Source organism: Pinus tabuliformis, chromosome 6, assembly GCF_031772625.1.
Source record: "Pinus tabuliformis cultivar Carrire ecotype Pingquan chromosome 6, CPIR1, whole genome shotgun sequence".
NCBI lineage: Eukaryota > Viridiplantae > Streptophyta > Pinopsida > Pinales > Pinaceae > Pinus > Pinus tabuliformis.
Window position 1 is genome coordinate 18,558,862 of NC_142292.1, and position 20,389 is coordinate 18,579,250.

Below are 20,389 nucleotides of genomic sequence, written 5' to 3' on the forward strand. Positions count from 1 at the left end.
TGTCCTTTGTAAGCCCACCTAAACATCGAGCAACATTCTAGCTGAGGAATATTTGTGAGTATGAATGCAATATGTCAAATGGCTTGCCTAGTTATGGCTTCCTAACCCTAGCTCTTGCAATCTCAAAAAGACCTAAACCGCAACCTGGTATTGATCATTTCGACATTATTTCAGATATAAGTCCTTGCCTATTGCCTATTACTAAATGGAACCAAACCCTACATAATGATCAAGGGATGCACATCCTACCTCTACCCAACGCCCCACCATTACCATCATTTGGGTGGCACCTGATTTACAGGTATAAGGAGAAAACGAATGACTGGCACATATAGTGTCATAGTGATCGACTGTAATTTATATGTTACTCAGTAGCAAAAAATACTTTTGCTGGCTGGGATTTTGTATTTAAAAACGTCTTCATTGACAATGTAAAAGGATTGGAAACACTAAATGAAAGAGTGCATTACGCAGAACAATGATGGCAATTTACACAAATTTAACATGAATATGGAGCAGAGTCCGGCATTGTTAGAGTTGAGACCTACTTTAACTATATCTGATAAAGGCGTTCATGCCAGAAAGAAGAATAAGTATTGTTATGGTTCAGGAGGCGTATGTATGCCATTCCCGAGTACAAGAGACGAGAGATTAAATGGAGATATGACTGAAGAATTTCCACTCCAGATTTGGTTCGCAATGATGGCATTCAACCTCTCGGTGGGGTGAATCCCATCCCAAAACAGGTACGAATTTGGATCCTTGCAGATAAACGGTTTATAATTTTCAGCTCCCCCTACCTTCGCCTTCCATTCCCCACATTTCACTTCTGTATTAAAAGCCCCTGCACCGCAACACGCAGACCTCGTCTCCCCAAATCCTGCACCCAATACCAAACTTGCAATACATCAGTCACAATATTATCCATATATACAATATCCTTCATCATTCAAACAATGTATCCAATGAAGAAAAAAATGGTTTTCGAGTTCTCAATTAACTTTTTATGTACCGTAGGCTTGCCCATTTTTAATCACAGAGAGAAGAAAATTATAAGAATGGAGCTGCAGGATGATTGTTCCTCTTAGCTTCTGCATCGTGCGTTCAACCAGCTGATTCAGTCCGGCATTATATACCTTAGCCAATTCGTTTGCTATATCTAGACATCCCCCATTGGCTTTACTATACCCAAACTGTAGCCCAAGAAGTCTCGAAGATGGAGTGCAACCCAAGGTGGAGACATCGAATAAAAGGAATTTTCTTGCCCCGGAGTGGTAAAGCCTCTGAATACATTTCATCCAATAAGTAGTTTCAGTTCTGTATTCATACTGTTCACACACAAATGGATCTGTAAAACTAAAAAAATTAAATGAAACTTACTGATAAGTATTGGTCATATTTGTTAACCAAGAATGTAACTAGCTCCTGGGGAGTAGTAGTATTTTGGTAAGTAGAGTTCAGCATGTATCTAACAATGTCGTTGCCTCCAACTGAAATACAGTATAAGGACTTGGACAGGTAAGATTCAATAGCAAAACGTCCCTCCTCCTTCACTAAAGTTGAAGCAAAGTGTGTGAATTGCCATATTTGATGATTAAATGACATAACATTCTGCAAGAGTGGGAGATCGATAAAGGCTAGATTAGAAACATTTCTTGGCAAACTATAAAAGAGAATGCCATATATTTATGGTTAACAATAATATAAGAAATTACAGATTTGCCAAATGTGATACTGAATACTGTGATACTGAATACAGAAGAAGGGGAACTCACCAATCCTTGGCCTGTGGAATTCAGCAGTCCACAACCTCCAGAAGCAAAATTAATCCCAGTAGAGAAATTTGCTCGTGGCTGCAGGAAGGGGGAGGGGAACGGCAAGTCCAGGTAGGTTGCTTAACAGATAATAATTTTGTTTCAGAAAATAGTTTTATTAAATCAGAAAACAACAAAATATAAACTCGAGTGTGGTCACCATACCTACGAAATCAAAGGCAGTGCGGCCATTTGTGAAGCGGCCTGTGGGATGGCCGAAGAAGGACATGCCATAAGGAGGGAAGTCTGCACGAGCAGCACATTTGGGAATGAAATTGTTATTGCCAGCATCTGCCAACGAGTCCCCAAACACGAACAGTGCAGGCGGATAATTAGGCTTCTTATGACCATTCTCTGCTGCTGCAATGGATCTTCCAAGCCAACAAATAACGAACCAGTAAACGCTTATCTTAATGATAAACTCCATTGAACAAAACCTAATCCTTCAACAACTACAACTTGGATCTGGATCTGAGTGTCTCAGCTTAGAGCATAACTACCCACCACTGCCCACCATGGTTTCTGTACCGAGCAACTTACCTAATTTTTCAAAATCGACATGAACTTTTGTCACGGCAAGTCAGAATCTGTTTTCTTTTGGCGGTACAGCTTCTTGTTTGAGCAGCGGAGTAGCCCAATCTCTTCAATTCCATTAAAGTAGCCAATTGTTTCTCTTTAGTCGATACAGCTATGACGATTGTTACCAGTAGCTTGTCCACAGTCAATGGCATTTACAAATTGGATTGTACCTGCACATTAATGGTTCCACCGAAACACTGATAAGGCAATTCCATTTGAAACACCGATGATTTATTGTATCTCAATGAATACATTATTCAACATTGAATGCTTGTTGGTTTAATATTCAATGCTTAGTGACCGTTGAATGAATAAATGCTCAGGTGGTAGGTAACATTTAATGAGTTCATGAAACACCGATTAATTCGAAGGCTGTAAACATCTATAATGGGCCAGTGTTCAAACATGTTATTAACTAATATTACCGTTATTAATTAACATTGGGCTTCATAGCCCGACCAGGGAAGTTTCGTATTGGTTTGAGGCAAGCATACCTACTTTGGCAGGTCAATGCTGTCAACCAGCGGTGGGTATATTCTGTTCCAGCGTATTTAGGGCTGGATAGTCTGGTAAATAAGCTGGATAGTCCGGTAAATAAGCTCGGTCATGGGTAGATATTTCTGGTTTCATTTCATATTTGTGTATTTTTTTTTACACTCTAGAAAATTTATTATAAATTACTCGTCAAATCAGAAGTAAAAACAGTTTTTACTGGTTGCTATTCTCAAGAGCTAACCAGCTTATCATAGGGCATTAAATGTCTGGTTAGCTGCGCCCTCGATATCCCTATAACACACGCTCATTATTTTTTATTTACAAAGTCACCGCGCACGTGTGTTATATCGGGATATCGAGGGCGCAGCTAACCAGGCATTTAATGCCCTATGGCAGGCTGGTTAGCTCTTGCCGCTATTCTTAAATGCAAGTTGATTCATCACCTTTATTCAAGGAAAATCACACCACCTAGAATAACTCACTTGTTGTTTGTAAGGAGGCATACTTTCACTTCTGCCACATGCTTAGTCCTTAACATGTTTCCTTATTCAAAAGCAAAACATTTTAGAGCATACTCTAAACCCAATATTATATTACATGTTATTATAATTGTAAGATAAATATTTTTTTAATAATGCTTTTTGAAAAATTAATAATTAAAAGTTGGTTTATTAAATTTAATAAAATAGTAATTTTAGATTATTAAAACTTTTATTTTTAATATATAAATGAATTTAGCATGTTAAAATATTTTTAATATGGATCTATTTTATAATGTTAATTATTATATCAATCTATCTTCAGTGTAATACAAGTGAAATATTGTGAATATAGTGTAATTGCTTTTAAGTTAAATACTTTTGATTTATAATCATTTATTTTATTTTTTATTTTTATATTAAATTGAATTTTTTACTTAAATTTTTTATAAATTTGTGTTTTTTTATAAATTTGGTTGGTTTGAAGAGATTTGTCCGCAAACAAAATCAATGAAGTTATAAAAATTCTTAATATTAAATAGGGTGACCATTGTATATTATAGTAGATTTTGAAAATCTTGAAAGTAGACAATGTATTCTAGATTCCGGCCCTTGGTTTTGAGAAAACTCGGGCCTATTCATGAAGCCTGGAACCCATCATTCGATCCCTGAACAGTAGTCATAACCTCAGCACCAGTTTAGGTGAGATTACTAAGCCTACCCTTGCATCTCTGGAATCTATCCTCGCTAAAAGCCATTGGAAATGCAATTGGGAAATTTCACTACAGGTGCCCAAAAACAGAGGAATATGCCAGAACCACCTATGCACGCATTTGTCTGGAAATGGACTTCAGCGCCGGATTCCCAGCTAAAATAAACCTAACAAGTAAAGACTATGTGTGGAACCAGAAACTCGATTATGAAAGTGTCCTCTTCAGATGTCGATCCTGCTTTGAGACAGACCATCTAGCCAAAAATTGCCCAAAAGCCTCCCAGAAAAATTCTGCTAAAAAAACCACCACAGATCTACACAGTGGGAAGGAACACAAAAAAAACACTACATTGTCATCAAAGAAGAATACTCTAGAGAAAACTCTGAATCACAAGAAATCGGGCAAGAAAGAAACAACTCTCAAGACAAGCAGGGGGAAAGCCCCGCCCAACAACAAAAAAGTGAACTCGACAATCCCTCAAGCATCAACAGTTATGAGGATTCGAATACCGCACAAAATAAATCTTCATTTAACAGCAAAGCAGATCTCCTAGACCAAACTTCTTCTCTGACTATCTTCAAAAGGACGAACACAATAGATCGTGAAGCTAAGACACCAATGTCCCAAGAACCAGAAGAGATGAAGGAGATGCAAGATAAAGGAAGTTGGAAGACCGTAGAGAAAAAAAAGAAAGCTACAACACCAATCTCGCCAAGAAAGACGAGGAGCCAGACAATTAAAAACTAAGAAAATTATAGGTCTGATAGACCAATTTGGTCTCAGTGGATGTTAACCACTACCACTACCACCACCACCATATATTTAATTGATGAAAGGTGTGAAATGATATTGATGTGACAATTTTTCATATTATTGTTTTATATTGTTAAGTAACACAAAATTTAAAATTCCATTGCAGTTTTGTAAATAAATTATTGTTTGGAAAAAAATTATTTAGTGAAGAGTCAATTACATTGGCATTAGTTTAATGTTCAAAACAAATGGCATTAGTTTAATGCTTTGCGTGTGCATAAAAAATTATTTAGTGAAGAGTCAATTACATTGGCATTAGTTTAATGTTCAAAACAAATGGCATTAGTTTAATGCTTTGCGTGTGCATAAATTGTTCTAGAGTCTTCTTTAAATATTTCAAACCTCATTTGGGAGTCTTTTTAGTTTATTATTTATTATTTTTAGTGTATTTGTCCAAATACTTCTAAAACATGATCATCCCAAAAACCTATTTCTATTTTCCACAACGATGGTTATTAAGGACATGCAAAGATTTAGCAAAATAAGGTTTAGTTGCACTAGTAGTACAATATCATTAATATAGTAAATTTTATTGTTTGAAGGATGAAGGTATCAAAAGCATGATCATACCAAAAACTTATTTCCATTGTCCAAGTGGACATCTAAACATTTAGTAAAATAAGTTTTAGTTGGACTAGTAGTACAAGATCATCAATATATTAAATTTTATTGTTGGAAAGGTGAAGGTATTAAAAGCATGATCATTCCAAACACCTATTTCCATTGTCCGCAACCATGGTTATTAGGGACTTGTAAAAGATTTAGTAAAATAAGTTTTAGTTGCACTAGTAGTACAAGATCATCAATATACTAAATTTTATTTTTCGAAAAGTCAAGGTGTCAAAGTGATTCAATTCCTACTTCAATGAAAAAAAACTCTAAACTCCCAATTGTCTTGTTATTACTCAATATATGCTTTTGAGACATGGCAAGGAAGGGAAATTGGCCATAAACAAAACTCCACAATGAATAACTTCTTTAACTGCTCAAATTTTTCCAATAGAGATGAAAATCGAAGGTAGCGATGGACATGGAAAATTTTAGGCGCTAATATTCGCAAGCAGCCTAATTTTCCCTGTGTTTTCCAAAAAAAATCGTTAATTTCCATTTTTTCTAAAAGTTATTCGCCCAAATTTTATAGTATAATTTTTTATCTTAAAAGTCGCGAAAATGTTATATATAGACTATATAAAATTATAAAAAAATTGAATAATTTTACAAATACATTTCCAAACATTTTACAAATTGCATATGTACTAGTGAGATTGGCCACCTTTTCTAAATTTTAAAATAAATTCCTATCCTTAAAAAAATAGACAAATTTAACTGCACCATCTAGAATTAAATTACAAGTTGAAGACACGCCTTCTATTTGTTCAAGGTTGCTTCAAATACTATCCTACATCTTTCGTATTTCAATCAACTATCAGCTTTGCAAACTTAACTATTTTTTGTGAATATTGGCCCAATCCATAACAAAATTCATATCCAAAAAGAAAAATAGAATGTTAGTTAATTTTGAATCTATATACTTCAAACCATTGTCTTCTTATCGAGAACTCAATGGTCAAACAAGTTAGGGGTTGAAATCTTGAAGCCATCTCCATGATAGACAAATAAAGATTCATGGACTTTAAATTTGTAAGGTATTTCCTAAATTTGATGTTTCAGCTTCTAAGGGTAGAGTAATGGGGATGGCTCATCCTCTGTTGCTTTATTTTGTTGCAGTCACATATTGAATTTAGCCTATTGCTCCATCACCATGGGACTGAATGTGATGATGTCACCTCGGTCTTTTCCACCTCCAACAATTTTTCCTCCAAACTTTCGTTGTGTTCTCAGCCTTTAGCACTTGGCGCTTATCAGGAGGTGGCTATCAGATCTGCATTTCCTCAAGGTAACTCCGGATAACACGAACGATTCTGATTTCCTGATACTGGAATGATAATTAATGCGAAAAAAACTTTTTATCAAGCTTGTTTATTGATGGCTTACTCTTCCTTCTCAGATCAGAGGTATCGCTTACCACCGTGTGAGATGTTCATCGAATATACTCGGTCGTATATCGGAGCGACCCTCATTATTGAGTGGCTTACTTTGGACTATGTGGTTGCAGGCATGGCTAAATCAACGACCCAGATTTACTTAGGGCCTCTTTGGTCTGTCATGGTTTAACAAGGGGGTCCGAAAAGGGAAACCACCCATGATGAAAACCATGCTGGTTTTTGGTGGAACTTCGAAGTGGAAACTCGTGCAGGGGTGGAACCACACTTACACTCCAATGGAACCTTTTGTCGATTCGATACTTTGTGTTAGAAATGGAACCCCTTTGGTTTTGGTTCCGTGAAGTAATGTGCATCCAACTGCCAAGAATTGACGAGAGTTTAACAGGGATTTCAATTATGACGTTCACTTATGTGAACTAGAAAATGCGACTTGGGCGTAACCACGGATTATACCCCCGAACGAACCCTAAACCGAGCACAACTACCAAACTAGTTTCAGATCTACACTTTATAATTACTACCTCCAACAGTACTCAATTCTTTAGCATGGGATCTTTACTCTGTCGGTATTTAATGTACAGAAACGGTCGATATGAGGGTGTTCAATTATCTCCTCTCTTCACAAAATACCAGCACAAACCATGGAATACATTATTATTATCTCAACGAATACATTATTAAACATTGAATGCTTATTGGTTTAACATTCAATGCCTAATGACTGTTGAGTGTATCTATGACTAGGGTAGGTGACATCTAATGAGATCACGAAACACTGAGTAATGGAGTTGTTTAACGAGGCGGAAGAATTGCCCAGACGGCCAAAAGTGGTCGGAATCTGGGCAAAAAAATTTCAAAAAAGATTGTAGAGGCAGTTTTTGAATCGCGTTTTTTATGGTGGAAATGGATTCAGCACCATCAAAAACGTCTAGGACACCAAAATTTTTGAAGTTTCATAGCTATAACTTGGATTTACAAAAATCCTTACCGGATTTTCTCTAAACATACCCAAAATTTCCATAACTTTTCAGGTAATTCCTCTAGCTAGTTAGACTATGGCCTGAGTAATGCCCAAGCTTTGCATATGTTTGAAAGTTCAAACATGTTATTAATTAATAGTATGTTTATTAATTAACATTTCACTTCATAGCCCGACTAGGGGTGTCACACCCCTACAACTGCGGTAGTCTTCCAACCGCTTGTAGCAAGGTGCGGCACCACCGAACGCTTTCTTTTCACCAATACTAACATTCGTGGACTACGCCTACTTTCACATTAACATTACTTAGCTTGTGTTTCGCAACCAAGTAAACATACAATTATCCTTTATACTTAATGAAGCCCATACTCATTCATTATTATCATGCAATTATACCAAGAACAACAACAATTGCAACAAGTATAAAGGGGAGGGGCAACTCCCCGTAATGTGAGTCTGCCCGACAATATATTAAGAATATCAGTGTTACAATGTACAAGTGTGCCTTGCGGAACCAACTCTACACTTAGCCAAATATTACAATAGAGAGGCAACCCTGCCTTTTACAATACATGTGCACCCTTGCACAAAGAGTAGTGCTCACCCGAGCCACTTAAATCCTCTTCACCAAGTCCTGCACAAATCTGCACATACACCGAATCCTGGGCACACTTGCCCACACCTCAACCGACACAAGACAAGTCCAAACTGCACCTTAGATAGTGCGCATGAGCTATGCGCAGCTCCTATCTAAACCTGCGCAATTCTCACTTTACCCCTTCCTCTTATGCGTAGAGAGTGATGAGAATTCGATGGTGAAATGAGCCTCAAGGCTCACACATATATAGTCATCTTAGCGTGGGTTTACATGGGGTGTGCAGCCCCTTGGCCGACCCCCAAAACCACTATCATGCGCCCATAAGACTTGTACACAAGTCGGCCTCAAGTCTTACTCCATCGCATATATATATTATGTCGCTCAACACTTAGTCGCATAAGTGTCTCGCCCTTTTGTCGCACCAATCGTCGCATTATGTCCGCAGCCCGTTGCATTGTCGTTTCGTGCGCGCCCGCGCCCTCATGCACGAAGACTCGCCAGCGCCCGTCGCACCCGCAACTCGAAGGCCTTACATCCTCCTCCACCTGAAATCGTTGTCATCCTCGACAACATACCATCCTGGTAGCCATCCACCAAGATCATCATCACCCATGATGTCGACCTTTCCATACAAGGAAAAAATCCCTTCAACATATGTAGAGTCTCATCTCCATCATATCTCGACTTAGTGACCAACTGTCACCAAGCTCACCATACCAAGGTATGCACCTCAACGGTATGCTCTCCATCAGATATCATCTCGATCCATGATCATCGACCCTTCTGCCACAATCTCCACTGCAACATCTCATGTCGACCTCATCATGTGTCCTTCCCCCATGTAGTCTCTCTGTCAGATGCCAACACATATGTGTTACCATGTCTTGACTAATGCCAACATACCTCTGCACATTGGCACCCCTCATGACTCGAACTAATCGGGTGATCAGTCCAACCATATGCCCAAACCATAAGAATGCACATCCTTATGCCATCACAAGCCTTTCCTTGACTTCTGCTACATCTTGGACTCATCAAGAATCTATCAATCATCCCATGCTCAGGTCCATGGAAACTCCATCCCATCTGCAACATGCTCCATATAACCAACCTGATGTCCATGACTCTAGTTGTCCATGATGTCCAACCCATGTAGACTCCATCCCAACCTCTGGCCATCTGCATCCAAGTCTACACCTGTCATAAAGAAGCCTCCTCCAAGGCCCCTTGCAAAGTTGATGTGGTTCCTTCCTACCAAGGCCTCCACACCAACCTTCCTCCAAGGTTATCTAAAGAGAAAGGAAGGCCAGGAAGTTTCCTCCCTGACTCTCATCCACCCATGTGTCAGATTGATGTTGTGTCCTCAAGTATCTATGCACAGCCTCAATCTCTTCACATGTACATCCAAGCTCACCTAGCTTGTCCTTTGTCAACTGAAAGTCATATATGCCCATAGCATATCTACAAAAGTCCACTATCCCAGCAGGATCTCTACCTCCATAATCCTCATCAACCACTGCCTCTGAAGTAGCACTCGGGCTCCCTTCACTTGTAGCTCCATTGTGAAGATCATCAGTAGAAGATGCTCCCAACAAGTGTCTCCATGTTCGTGAGGTTTTCTTCTCACTTCCTTCATTCTTCTTTCCAGCTCTTGCAACGAAGTCAACAAGCTTCCTTTCCTTCGTTGTTTGAGTCACACTCCCAAGTCCTCTTTGCTCCACATCCTCATGCTTCACATTCGGATCTTTGGGATACAAAGTCATAGAAGCCATCCTTGGTCTATACCCCAAGCAACTTCTTCTATTCATCGGTACCATCATGGTCTTCCCTTTAGCGGTGATCAAGAGAATGTCCAGGTCCACCATTGGTATGGCTTGTGCAAGCTCCATAAAGTCCAGCCCCAACACCATAGAATGATCATCCATGTCCACAACTCTCAAGTCCAACTTTCCAAACCACTATCCTACTTTTACCTGAGTGTCCTTCAACACACCATCAACAACTCTAATGGTAGAGTTGACTGCTTTGAAAGCACTCCATTCCCTCTCCATCTTTGCTTTCTTCCCAAAAGACTTTGCTGCCTTCCTGCTTAAGAAGCTATGAGTAGCCCCCGTATCCACCAAAGCTGCAAATCTCTTTCCCTTCACGGTCACCTGCACAAAACTTAGCTTCAAGGAATCACCTCCCTCTGTTGGCTTTGTCTTGTGCCTTACATCAGCAACCTTCTTCAAGAATTCGGCCTCAGAAGTGTCAATTGGCTCATGCTCCACCTTGACATTCCTCCTAAGGTACTTCACCTCCTTGCTTGGCTCCTCTAAGCAACCCGATCCTGGTCCAGCTTGACTCCCTTCAAGCTTGCCCTTCATCGCATCTTGCTCAAGTGCACCAACCAAGTGTCCACTAACCAAGTTCATAGAACTAAACTTCCGAATGTCCTCTGGATGCTCTCGGTAGTGAGTTCCCAACCTGTCAATGTAGTCGAGCTCCTCCTGCTCAATCACAACAACCTTCTTACCAAGAAGCTTCTTCTTTATCTCTTCCTCAATTTGCTTGATTTCGGCTTCCACCCTGGCACTTTCCTTCCTCAACCGGGCTCTTTCATCAAAGAGCTCTTGAAGACCAAGACCACTTCGTTGGATCTCCTCATCAAGTTCATTGAGTTCAACATCTGTCGTACTTCCGCATTGGCTCTTGAGTTCTTCAAGTTCCTTCTTTAGTTCCGAACAGCTCTCTCGAATCTTCATGTTCTCGGCCTTCATCGAAACCCATTCAGAACTCCATCGACTCATATGTTCCAACACTTCGTACCGGAGAGCCTTAACTGCACTATGGCTAGATTCACCTTTCGTAGGTTCATCTACCATCACTGCCTTTTCAGCCTTCTCCATGTTCACCGAGTCACCTGCAACCTGAACCAACCCTTGTTCCACTTGTGTGAAACGGTTTCCTTCACCTGCAAGTACCTGTCACGAGCAACCCTGCTCAACAGCTTCACCGAACTGAAGCTCTGATACCACCTGTCACGCCCCTACACCTACGGTAGTCTTCCAACCGCTTGTAGCAAGGTGCGGCACCACCGAACGCTTTCTTTTCACCAATACTAACATTCGTGGACTACGCCTACTTTCACATTAACATTACTTAGCTTGTGTTTTGCAACCAAGTAAACATACAATTATCCTTTATACTTAATGAAGCCCATACTCATTCATTATCATCATGCAATTATACCAAGAACAACAACAATTGCAACAAGTATAAAGGGGAGGGGCAACTCCCTGTAATGTGAGTCTGCCCGACAATATATTAAGAATATCAGTTTTACAATGTACAAGTGTGCCTTGCGGAACCAAGTCTACACTTAGCCAAATATTACAATAGAGAGGCAACCCTGCCTTTTACAATACATGTGCACCCTTGCACAAAGAGTAGTGCTCACCCGAGCCACTTAAATCCTCTTCACCAAGTCCTGCACAAATCTGCACATACACCGAATCCCGGGCACACTTGCCCACACCTCAACCGACACAAGACAAGTCCAAACTGCACCTTAGATAGTGTGCATGAGCTATGCGCAGCTCCTATCTAAACCTGCGCAATTATCACTTTACCCCTTCCTCTTATGCATAGAGAGTGATGAGAATTCGATGGTGAAATGAGCCTCAAGGCTCACACATATATAGTCATCTTAGTGTGGGTTTACATGGGGTGTGCAGCCCCTTGTCCGACCCCCAAAACCACTATCATGCACCAATAAGACTTGTACACAAGTCGGCCTCAAGTCTTACTCCATCGCATATATATATTATGTCGCTCAACACTTAGTCGCATAAGTGTCTCACCCTTTTGTCGCACCAATCGTCGCATTATGTCCGCAGCCCGTCGCATCGTCGTTTCGTGCGCGCCCGCGCGCCTACCCACGCCCTCGTGCACGAAGACTCGCCGGCGCCCGTCGCACTCGCAACTCGAAGGCCTTACAAGGGGAATTTCATGTTGAATGCTTGATACAAGCATACCTACTTTTGTAGGCCAACGTGTTGACACACCTATTGCTTTCATTTCATATTATACTACTTGTTATTATGGGTGTAAGATATATATACTATTTGTTATTATGGTTGTAAGATCAATATACTATTTGTAATTGTGGTTTCTATTATTATGTTGGTATTTAACGTAAAGAAACGATCGATATAAGAGGGTTCAATTATCTCCTCTTTTTATAGAATATCAATATAAACCATAGGGATTGAACACATAATGAATAAAGAAGGTAACTCATGTTGATATTGGATTACACATAACCAGGAAATTACACGGATTTGCAATTTCATTATACATGTTCGATAACTACTTAGGAAACAATAGATTTTTCTCTCTTCTGACCCCACTTCTTCTCATCCTCTCTGGCTGAAACAAAATATATCTAATACAAAATGGAGGTTGTAGCTATCAACCCTCTCGTATTCCTATATATGTTCCTCTTCTAGAAGTTAATGCCACTCCACCTAACATAATTTTTACATCTATTACTTAAGGACACTTCAGCATAACCTCCAAACTAACATGAATTCTTCTAGGCTAAATATCATGATTTACAAGAATAGAAAGAAGGGATTTATTCACTTGGGTGAAATAATTTTATGCTAAGATTCTCTTGCATCAAACTCCTAGGGAAGGAAGGACTTCTCCATTAGGTCTTCAACATCCTTGCCAAATTTGGAAATTTATGTTTATGTCATCCAATTGGCATCTTCTATTGGTTGGTTTTTCCATTTGACTAAATAGTGAAAATATTGTTTTCCTGTGGTCCTCTTGGTCAACCTCTTTTCTAATACTGCTTCAATCTCTTTCTGACTTGATTTTGGCAATTGCTCCTCCCATTTGTAGGTCTATCATTTATCACTTGCAAGTGCATTTGTTGTCTCTTTAAAGGGGTATAAGTCTACTACATTGAAAAGTAGTGACATCCCAATACCTCGTGGAAGTTATAATTTGTGAGCCTTTGGAAGAAAACTTCCTTAGGATTTTATAAGGACCAATTTTCTTAAGCTTCAATTTGTTGTATGTCCCCCTGGGAAATATTTGCTTCTTGAGATAAGCCATTACTAGGTCATAACACTTCAAATTCTATTTGTCTTCTTCTTGTATCTGCTTGTTGTTTGTATTTGTCTTTGGTTTCAAGTAGCTATTGTTTGACCCTTTCTTGTAGCTTTTGCATACTTGCTGCAAAATCTTCACCTTCAACACTCTTGATTTCTTTTTTTCCCAAATTCCTCAAATCATAAACCCCTCTTGGGTGCATTCCATATACTAACTGGAATGTACGCATCCCAATACTTCTATTGGGAGAGTCGTTGTAAGAAAATTTAGCTTGAACAATGATCCGGATTTAAACAGGAATGCAACAAAATAGAAAATAGAAAATACTGAAATATGCTTACAAACAGGAATGGAACTAAACCAGCTAGGGCAATGGTAGCTTATCTCTGAGAAGAGATGTGGTGGATACATGCCTCTGAACTGTTCTGAACTATGTTACAATGAGGCTCGAAGGCCTATTTATTGTTGGGAAACAATGGAAAACCCTTCACATTCCAAAACCTAACCCTAGAAGATGAAACGCCAAATTGTGGGCCCCGTTTTTGGGTAAGTTGGTACATCAACTTCTCGGGGTCGCGAATTGGTCGTATTATCTCTTGGGGTGTTCACCTAACCTGAACTTAAACAGGAATGCAACAAATTACAGATATAACCATAAATACAAAGATGTAGCAGAAATAACACTTCATTTTATTAATATCATAATACTGAAATATGCTTACAAACAGAATGGAAATAAACTAGCTCAGGCGATGGTAGCTTATCTCTGGAAGAGATGTGCTGGCTACATACCTCTAAATTGCATTACAATGAGGCTCAAGGGCCTATTTATTATTGAACAACAAAGGAAAACCCTAAACAACTGAAACCCTAACCCTAGGAGTTGGAACGCCAAGAGTTTGTGGGCCTTGTTGGGGTTAGTTGGGTAGCCAACTTCTCGGGTCGTAACTTGGTCATATTGTCTTTGTTTGGCGCATACGATACCTTGTTGGAAATGTCTCTCCGGGTACTACAGGATTTACGACAAGCCCATATACCCATGCAGATGGGCCTGTTGTGGACCTCAAAAAAACGTCGTTTAGGGGGTCAAAACTGATCCAGGAGTTCAGGACCCGAAAAACTATTAAAACTAGTAAATGCTTAAACATACAAGAAAACAGGTGAAACTGACTGGAGGTCTAGGTGGAATAGGTGGGTGGCTGCCAATATCCACCTAGATATTTCCTCCCTCCTTAGGAAGCAATTGTCCCCATTACATGTAGATCCTCCAGGAGGTGAGGAAATTTCTATTGAACCTGGTCCCTGGTGAACCACTTTCCCTGGTGAAGGAGTTGACCTGCTTTGACAACTCGATATAGCTGGATCCTCTGTTGGTGAGTGTTCTTGATTTGTGTATAAATGATCTGATCAGTTGTGGCATGTTCCATGTAGTCTGGGTTCAGCTTTGTTGGTGTTAGTTGTTCTACAATGTCGGATGTATCTAGCAATGGTGGAAAGTATGGTCGAAGGTGGTCTACATTGAACACTAGGGGCAGACCAAGGAACGGTGGAATGCTAAGCTCGAAGGCATTGTTCCCCATATCCTTGGTGATGGTGTATGACCCATATCGGAGTGAGAAAAGCTTGCGGTGGGGTCCAACGCGGCGCTCCTTCTGCAAATGTAGCCAAACTATTTCACCCACCTGGAACTTGTCCGAAACCCGATGTTGATCATGGTGCTGCTTTTACTTAGCATTGGCTCTGTCCAATATATCATGGACCTGCTGGAAGATATGTTCAATGCACTCAATGAAGTTGTTAGCCCTGTTGCCTTTAGATTGGACATGAGTTGAATCTGCCTGAGTAGCTACAAATGGTATGGCCACATCAATGAGACAAAATTGTTGAAATCTCATCCCTACTTAAAAGGGGTTGTGGCTCGTTGAGTTGTGGAGAGCTCTGTTGTAGTTGTGTTGGACATAGGGGAGGATTTCATCCCATGTGCATAGATGCTTCGAGTTGTACATACTCAGAATGTGTATGATCATCCTATTGATGACCTATGTTTGGCCATCAGTTTGGGGATGGAAAATAGTGAACTTAGTTAGTTTGTTATCTAGCATCGATCAGAGACTTGACCAAAATGCACTCAGGAATCTAATGTCTCGATCTAATACAATGGACTGTGGGATCCCGAAGTGTACCCACACTCACTCAAAGAAGAGTTGAGCAGTGCCCTATATTGTGATACTCTTCTTGTAGGGCCCCATAATGACCATCTTATATAATATGTCGAAGACCACAAAAACACAGTCGTTGTCGTGCTTAGAAGAAGGAAGGCCCAACATATAATCCATGGAGATGGATTCCCAAGTTCGACTAGGAGTAAGAAGAGGAGTATATAGGCCTTGCTTCTTGATGGTTGGTTTGGTAATGGCACAGGCAGTGCAAGATTTAATGTACCTCCCAACATCATGATGAAGGTTTGGCCAATAAAAATACTTCTTCAGTACTACCACTATTTTCTCTACCCTGAAATGTCCAGTGACCCAACTCCCAAATCATCTTGGCACACTCACTTGAAGGAACAAAGATGTGTTCTAGGCGGTGTTATCACCCCAAGAAACTCTCCTAGGTTGTATCTCAGAGATGCTTGGGAACATTACAAACTCAACAAAAATGTTGGAAATAGGTGGATGAATGGAAGGAATGATGCATATTCAAGCCAGATAACCACTTCTACTATGCTTAACCCCAGACATGGGTGAACACCCCTAGACTACAAGGCTTTAGACCACCAATTACTCACAGTTTAAGGAATAGGTGAACATGGAGAATACTGACCACATCAATAGATGCACAAGACCATGTGATGTCCGGCTGCGACCAGTAGAAAGGTCTGTAAATCTATTTTCTAATGCACAGACAGGATGACAGCTCTCTGGCACCAAGAAAACATAAACTTGCATACACCTTCAATAATACATACTAGATTCTAACACAGAGGTGGGATGACAACCCCTCTAATGCTAAATATCAAGAGCACATGATAAATGCATAACAGGCACAGCCTAGAACAAAGAAGAAGTGGAAAGTGAGCAATTAACAGCAAAAGAAGCTTGTATTAGCTGAAAATGAAGACCAGACGCTGTAGGTATCATAGTAGTTACAGTGTCCAGAAGTTGAACTTTACATCAAAACAATATCCATCAACCTTCATTACATCTTGTTTTCTAGGTATATATAGAGTTTGTTTACAAATATATTCTACTATGCTATGCGTGGAGGGGTCATAATGGACCACCAACCACCTTAACTCTCTGATGGAGCCTCTGCTATGATCTGACTATGTCTGCGCACGAATTCGACTTTCTCTGATGTTCTGCAGCCCTTCTCAGGTAGGTGGAGTGCTGTATGAGTGAAACTCCATAACTGGTAAATGCCTTTGACTGGTCGAGGCCATCCTTTTTCTTCTCAGCCATCCCCTTCCTTAAACACAGTTGTTGAGGATTAAAGAATAGCCGAGGGTAGTACAGACAGTATGGCGGGGGTAGACTGAACGGAGGAACGAAGCTCAACTATCGGATCACACAGATCAACGACGGAGATCGTTTGATGAGGAGTATCGGGAGGTAACGTGGATGGGCAAACGTGGGTTGTCAGACCACAGTCGGGCAGATCCGACAGTGATCGGGGGTCAAAAGAACGCGAGGTTTAACGAGCGAGGGAGGGTGGTTTTTCTGGCGAGTGGTATTCCCCACACCGCCTACGGAGCTGCGGCAGTTTCCATATAAACCCGTGCGATCCCACACAATGCGCAACACGTGGTGGACACGACGGGTGGGAAACCACTTTCCCTGCGCATTAACGAGTGGGAAACTCGCGTGATCGGGAGGAGCGACTACCGTTAGATCTCACGATGGATGCGATTGACGGTGGGGAAAAGAACAAGATTTAATGAACGGTAAAAACAGTGGAGACCGTCGGATCGTGATGCAATTGACGGTGGGGATTAAGGTGGAGGGTTATATGAAAGATCCGAGTCATATGATCGGGTCATATGGTGGCTAACGCTTAGTGGTTGTTAAACACACATGGGAAACATAGAATAGGAAAGATAAATCATGTGAGTACATTTTTTTATTAACATGAGATATACATTTATAGTACATTATGTGACCGTTGGGATTCACATCCCAAGGTCTCTTGGACTGCTTTTGTCCATTCGACTTCCACACTAACCCATTGAGGATTAGGTGTCCAACATTCCCCCCCTTAATCCGAAGGGTTATGTATGAGTCCAAGAAGAGAGCTGTAATACAAAATGTGCAAAAAATGCATGGCAGCACTAGGCTGAATGTGCTCTATGAAATGTTGGTATAAAGGGCAGTGGTTTAAGGATGACCACCAACACTGGAACGCTTAGTGCAGTTCCCGGAACTCTTCCAAAACTGGCAAGAAGCTAAAATTTTCTGCTAGAGGAAGTGATCCTATTGTTTTAAAGAGGGAAACCTTCAACCATAAAAGGGAGGTCTCACCCCGCATAAAAGGTAAAACTTCAACCTGAAAAGGGAAGTCTCAACCTGTGATGGTTTAAGGATAACCAACAACTCTGGAATGCTTAATGCAATTCCTGGAACTCTTCCAAAACTGGCAAGAAGCTGGAGTCTTCTGCTAGAGGAAGTGTTCTCAATTGTGTTCCTGGAATTCTTCCAAAGCTGGCAAGAAGCTGAAGTCTTCTGCTAGAGGAAGTGTCCCAGATTGCCAACTGAAGGCATGTTCACGGGCATCTTTGTCTCTGGCTACAACTCTGAAACTAGTGTGGCAGGTTGTGGCTCAGGCTCGCTTGATGTGGCTTTGAAGCTTGTAGATGACCATCATTTCCCCCCCTTTCAGATACAAGGTGAGAAGATGGAGAAAACTCAACTGCAAGACTGTTCAATACTCTGGAACAAGTTCTAACATGCGTTTGGAATATCTTCTTGGCTGTTGATGCCCATTGCCAAGAAGCGATCCATCCAAGATGAATCTTTGTTCTTGCAGGACGTTTGTTTTTGAAGCATCTGTGTGAAGAATGGCTAGTTTTATGACAGTGCTTACATGGATGAAGATCAAAACAGTGATCTTTCAAATGGCCAACTTGGTCACAATGTTGGCATTTCACGATCTGTTGTTTTTGTTGTTGTTGTTGCTGTGGAAGAGGGGCAGAATCTGGAACAGCTGAAGCTAAACTGTCATGAGGAGCAGGTGAACTGTCATGAATGAATCTGGCACTCTGAAATTGAATGGGCTTGGCGTAGTCTGGAATATGAAAGGACAAGTCCTTGTCATATCCAAGACCAGTTCTGTGCTTGTTGTGGACAAGCTGTTCCCAAGGTCTGATGATGCGCTTGGGAAGTGCAGACTGAGTTTCTGCATCTGTATGTACAACTGCTGCTTTATTGGGTACTGAATTTGAATGAACTTGAACAATATTGACTTGCTGTTTATGGGAGTCTGTTTTATTGTTCTGAACAGAAACAGGTTCAGAATGACTCCTTCGTTTTAATTCTTCTTGCTGTAGTTGTGTTTCAAGCTGCAAAAAATCAATTTTCTCTTGTGCATATTGTAGACATGTTTGAATTTCTGAGAGAGAGCCTTTGCTGATTTGGAATGTTTCGTGATTAGAGGAATATATGAGAGTTTTTAAGAACTCTAATATTTCAGTAATTCGAGGCATATTCTTCATTGTCAAAATTACACCCCTTTAAAAGACTGATTACAACTATGACCCAATGAGTAAAAGTAACACCCACTCACAGTACAAAGACACAGAAAAATCCTTTGTAAATGTACAGAAACTATAATGAGTTTTAAATACAGTTCCACAACTGGGGCAGCAGCAACTGCAACATTGGCAACTGAGAAGAGAAGCCAACTGCCTCAAGCTGTATCTTCAGAGAGTCTTCTTGCCCAATTAAGAGATATACAAAAGAGGCTCCTTGAGTTTATTAGAAAGAGGGTATCGCTTCTAGAAAAAGCACTGAATGCTGAATACCATAAGGAGTCAATAATTGCAGAGCAGAAGGAATTTGAGTCTATCAATGAAGAACTTGAGCAAGAGGCTAGAGATGCACATCAACCACTTGCAGAAATTGGTAGCACTGCTTTTTCTGCTCTATCAGCTCTAGGTTGATATTTATGCGTTTCTGCTGAAAGTTGACCCAAAGTTTTGATTCCAAATCCAGAAGAGGTGTCAACACATGCTTTTCATAATGATTCAAATCACCTGGAATTAGCTAGACTTTATAACGAGATGTGTAAGGTGATTAATGAAAATGAGCAAGAATCATTTCAAACATATACAGGAAATAAGTCAGCTGGGCTTTGTTTGAGGAGAAATCTTCGCAATACCAATGGACATGAGAAACCTTTGGATGTGCCTCTAAAGTGAGGGCAGTCCTTTGAATTTTGTTGCTGTACTCGAAGATGCAGGGTCTTTATGCCACGAAGAAACAAGTACGCTGCATTTGGACTTAATACACCTCCCAAGACATCGTGCAAAGCACGTACTGTGCCAATAACCTTGTTTGAACCACTCAAACTGCCTGCAAGAACATCATTATGATCTGCAATATATTTAGTTACCGAATGCAATACAATATCTGCGCCGAGTGCTAACGCTTTCTGGTTAACAGGCGTTGCAAAAGTACAATCTATACAAACCAATACACCCTTTTTATGACAAATCTTGGAGACCAGCTCAATATCAATACATCGAAGATAAGGGTTTGTGTATCAAATGATTTAAGCCATCATTCTTCGAACAGCACTGGGAGCCAACCCTCTGTT

The 20,389-nt window shown here is 40.4% G+C and overlaps 1 protein-coding gene across 1 annotated transcript; it reads right to left on the reverse strand.

Annotated features, from left to right (window-relative positions):
- Positions 1 to 452: 452 nt before the first annotated feature.
- Positions 453 to 2,489, reverse strand: LOC149257006 (GDSL esterase/lipase 6-like). The gene is made up of 5 exons (XM_089368865.1): positions 1,980 to 2,489; positions 1,776 to 1,894; positions 1,381 to 1,611; positions 1,013 to 1,283; positions 453 to 880 (listed from the first exon to the last, which is right to left on the reverse strand). Exons 1-5 carry the CDS (start codon positions 2,239 to 2,241, stop codon positions 600 to 602), a joined length of 1,164 nt encoding a protein of 387 aa, XP_089224991.1. The 5' UTR covers positions 2,242 to 2,489; the 3' UTR covers positions 453 to 599.
- Positions 2,490 to 20,389: the final 17,900 nt, after the last annotated feature.

Bases quoted from the DNA above. Each gene is read 5' to 3' on its own strand.
- LOC149257006 (XM_089368865.1), bottom strand. From the start codon at position 2,241: ATGGAGTTTATCATTAAGATAAGCGTTTACTGGTTCGTTATTTGTTGG. The intron at 1,612-1,775 runs GTGAGTTCCCCT...CCACTCTTGCAG, and splicing joins ATTCCACAGGCCAAGGATTG to AATGTTATGTCATTTAATCA. The intron at 1,284-1,380 runs GTAAGTTTCATT...AAATGTATTCAG, and splicing joins AATATGACCAATACTTATCA to AGGCTTTACCACTCCGGGGC.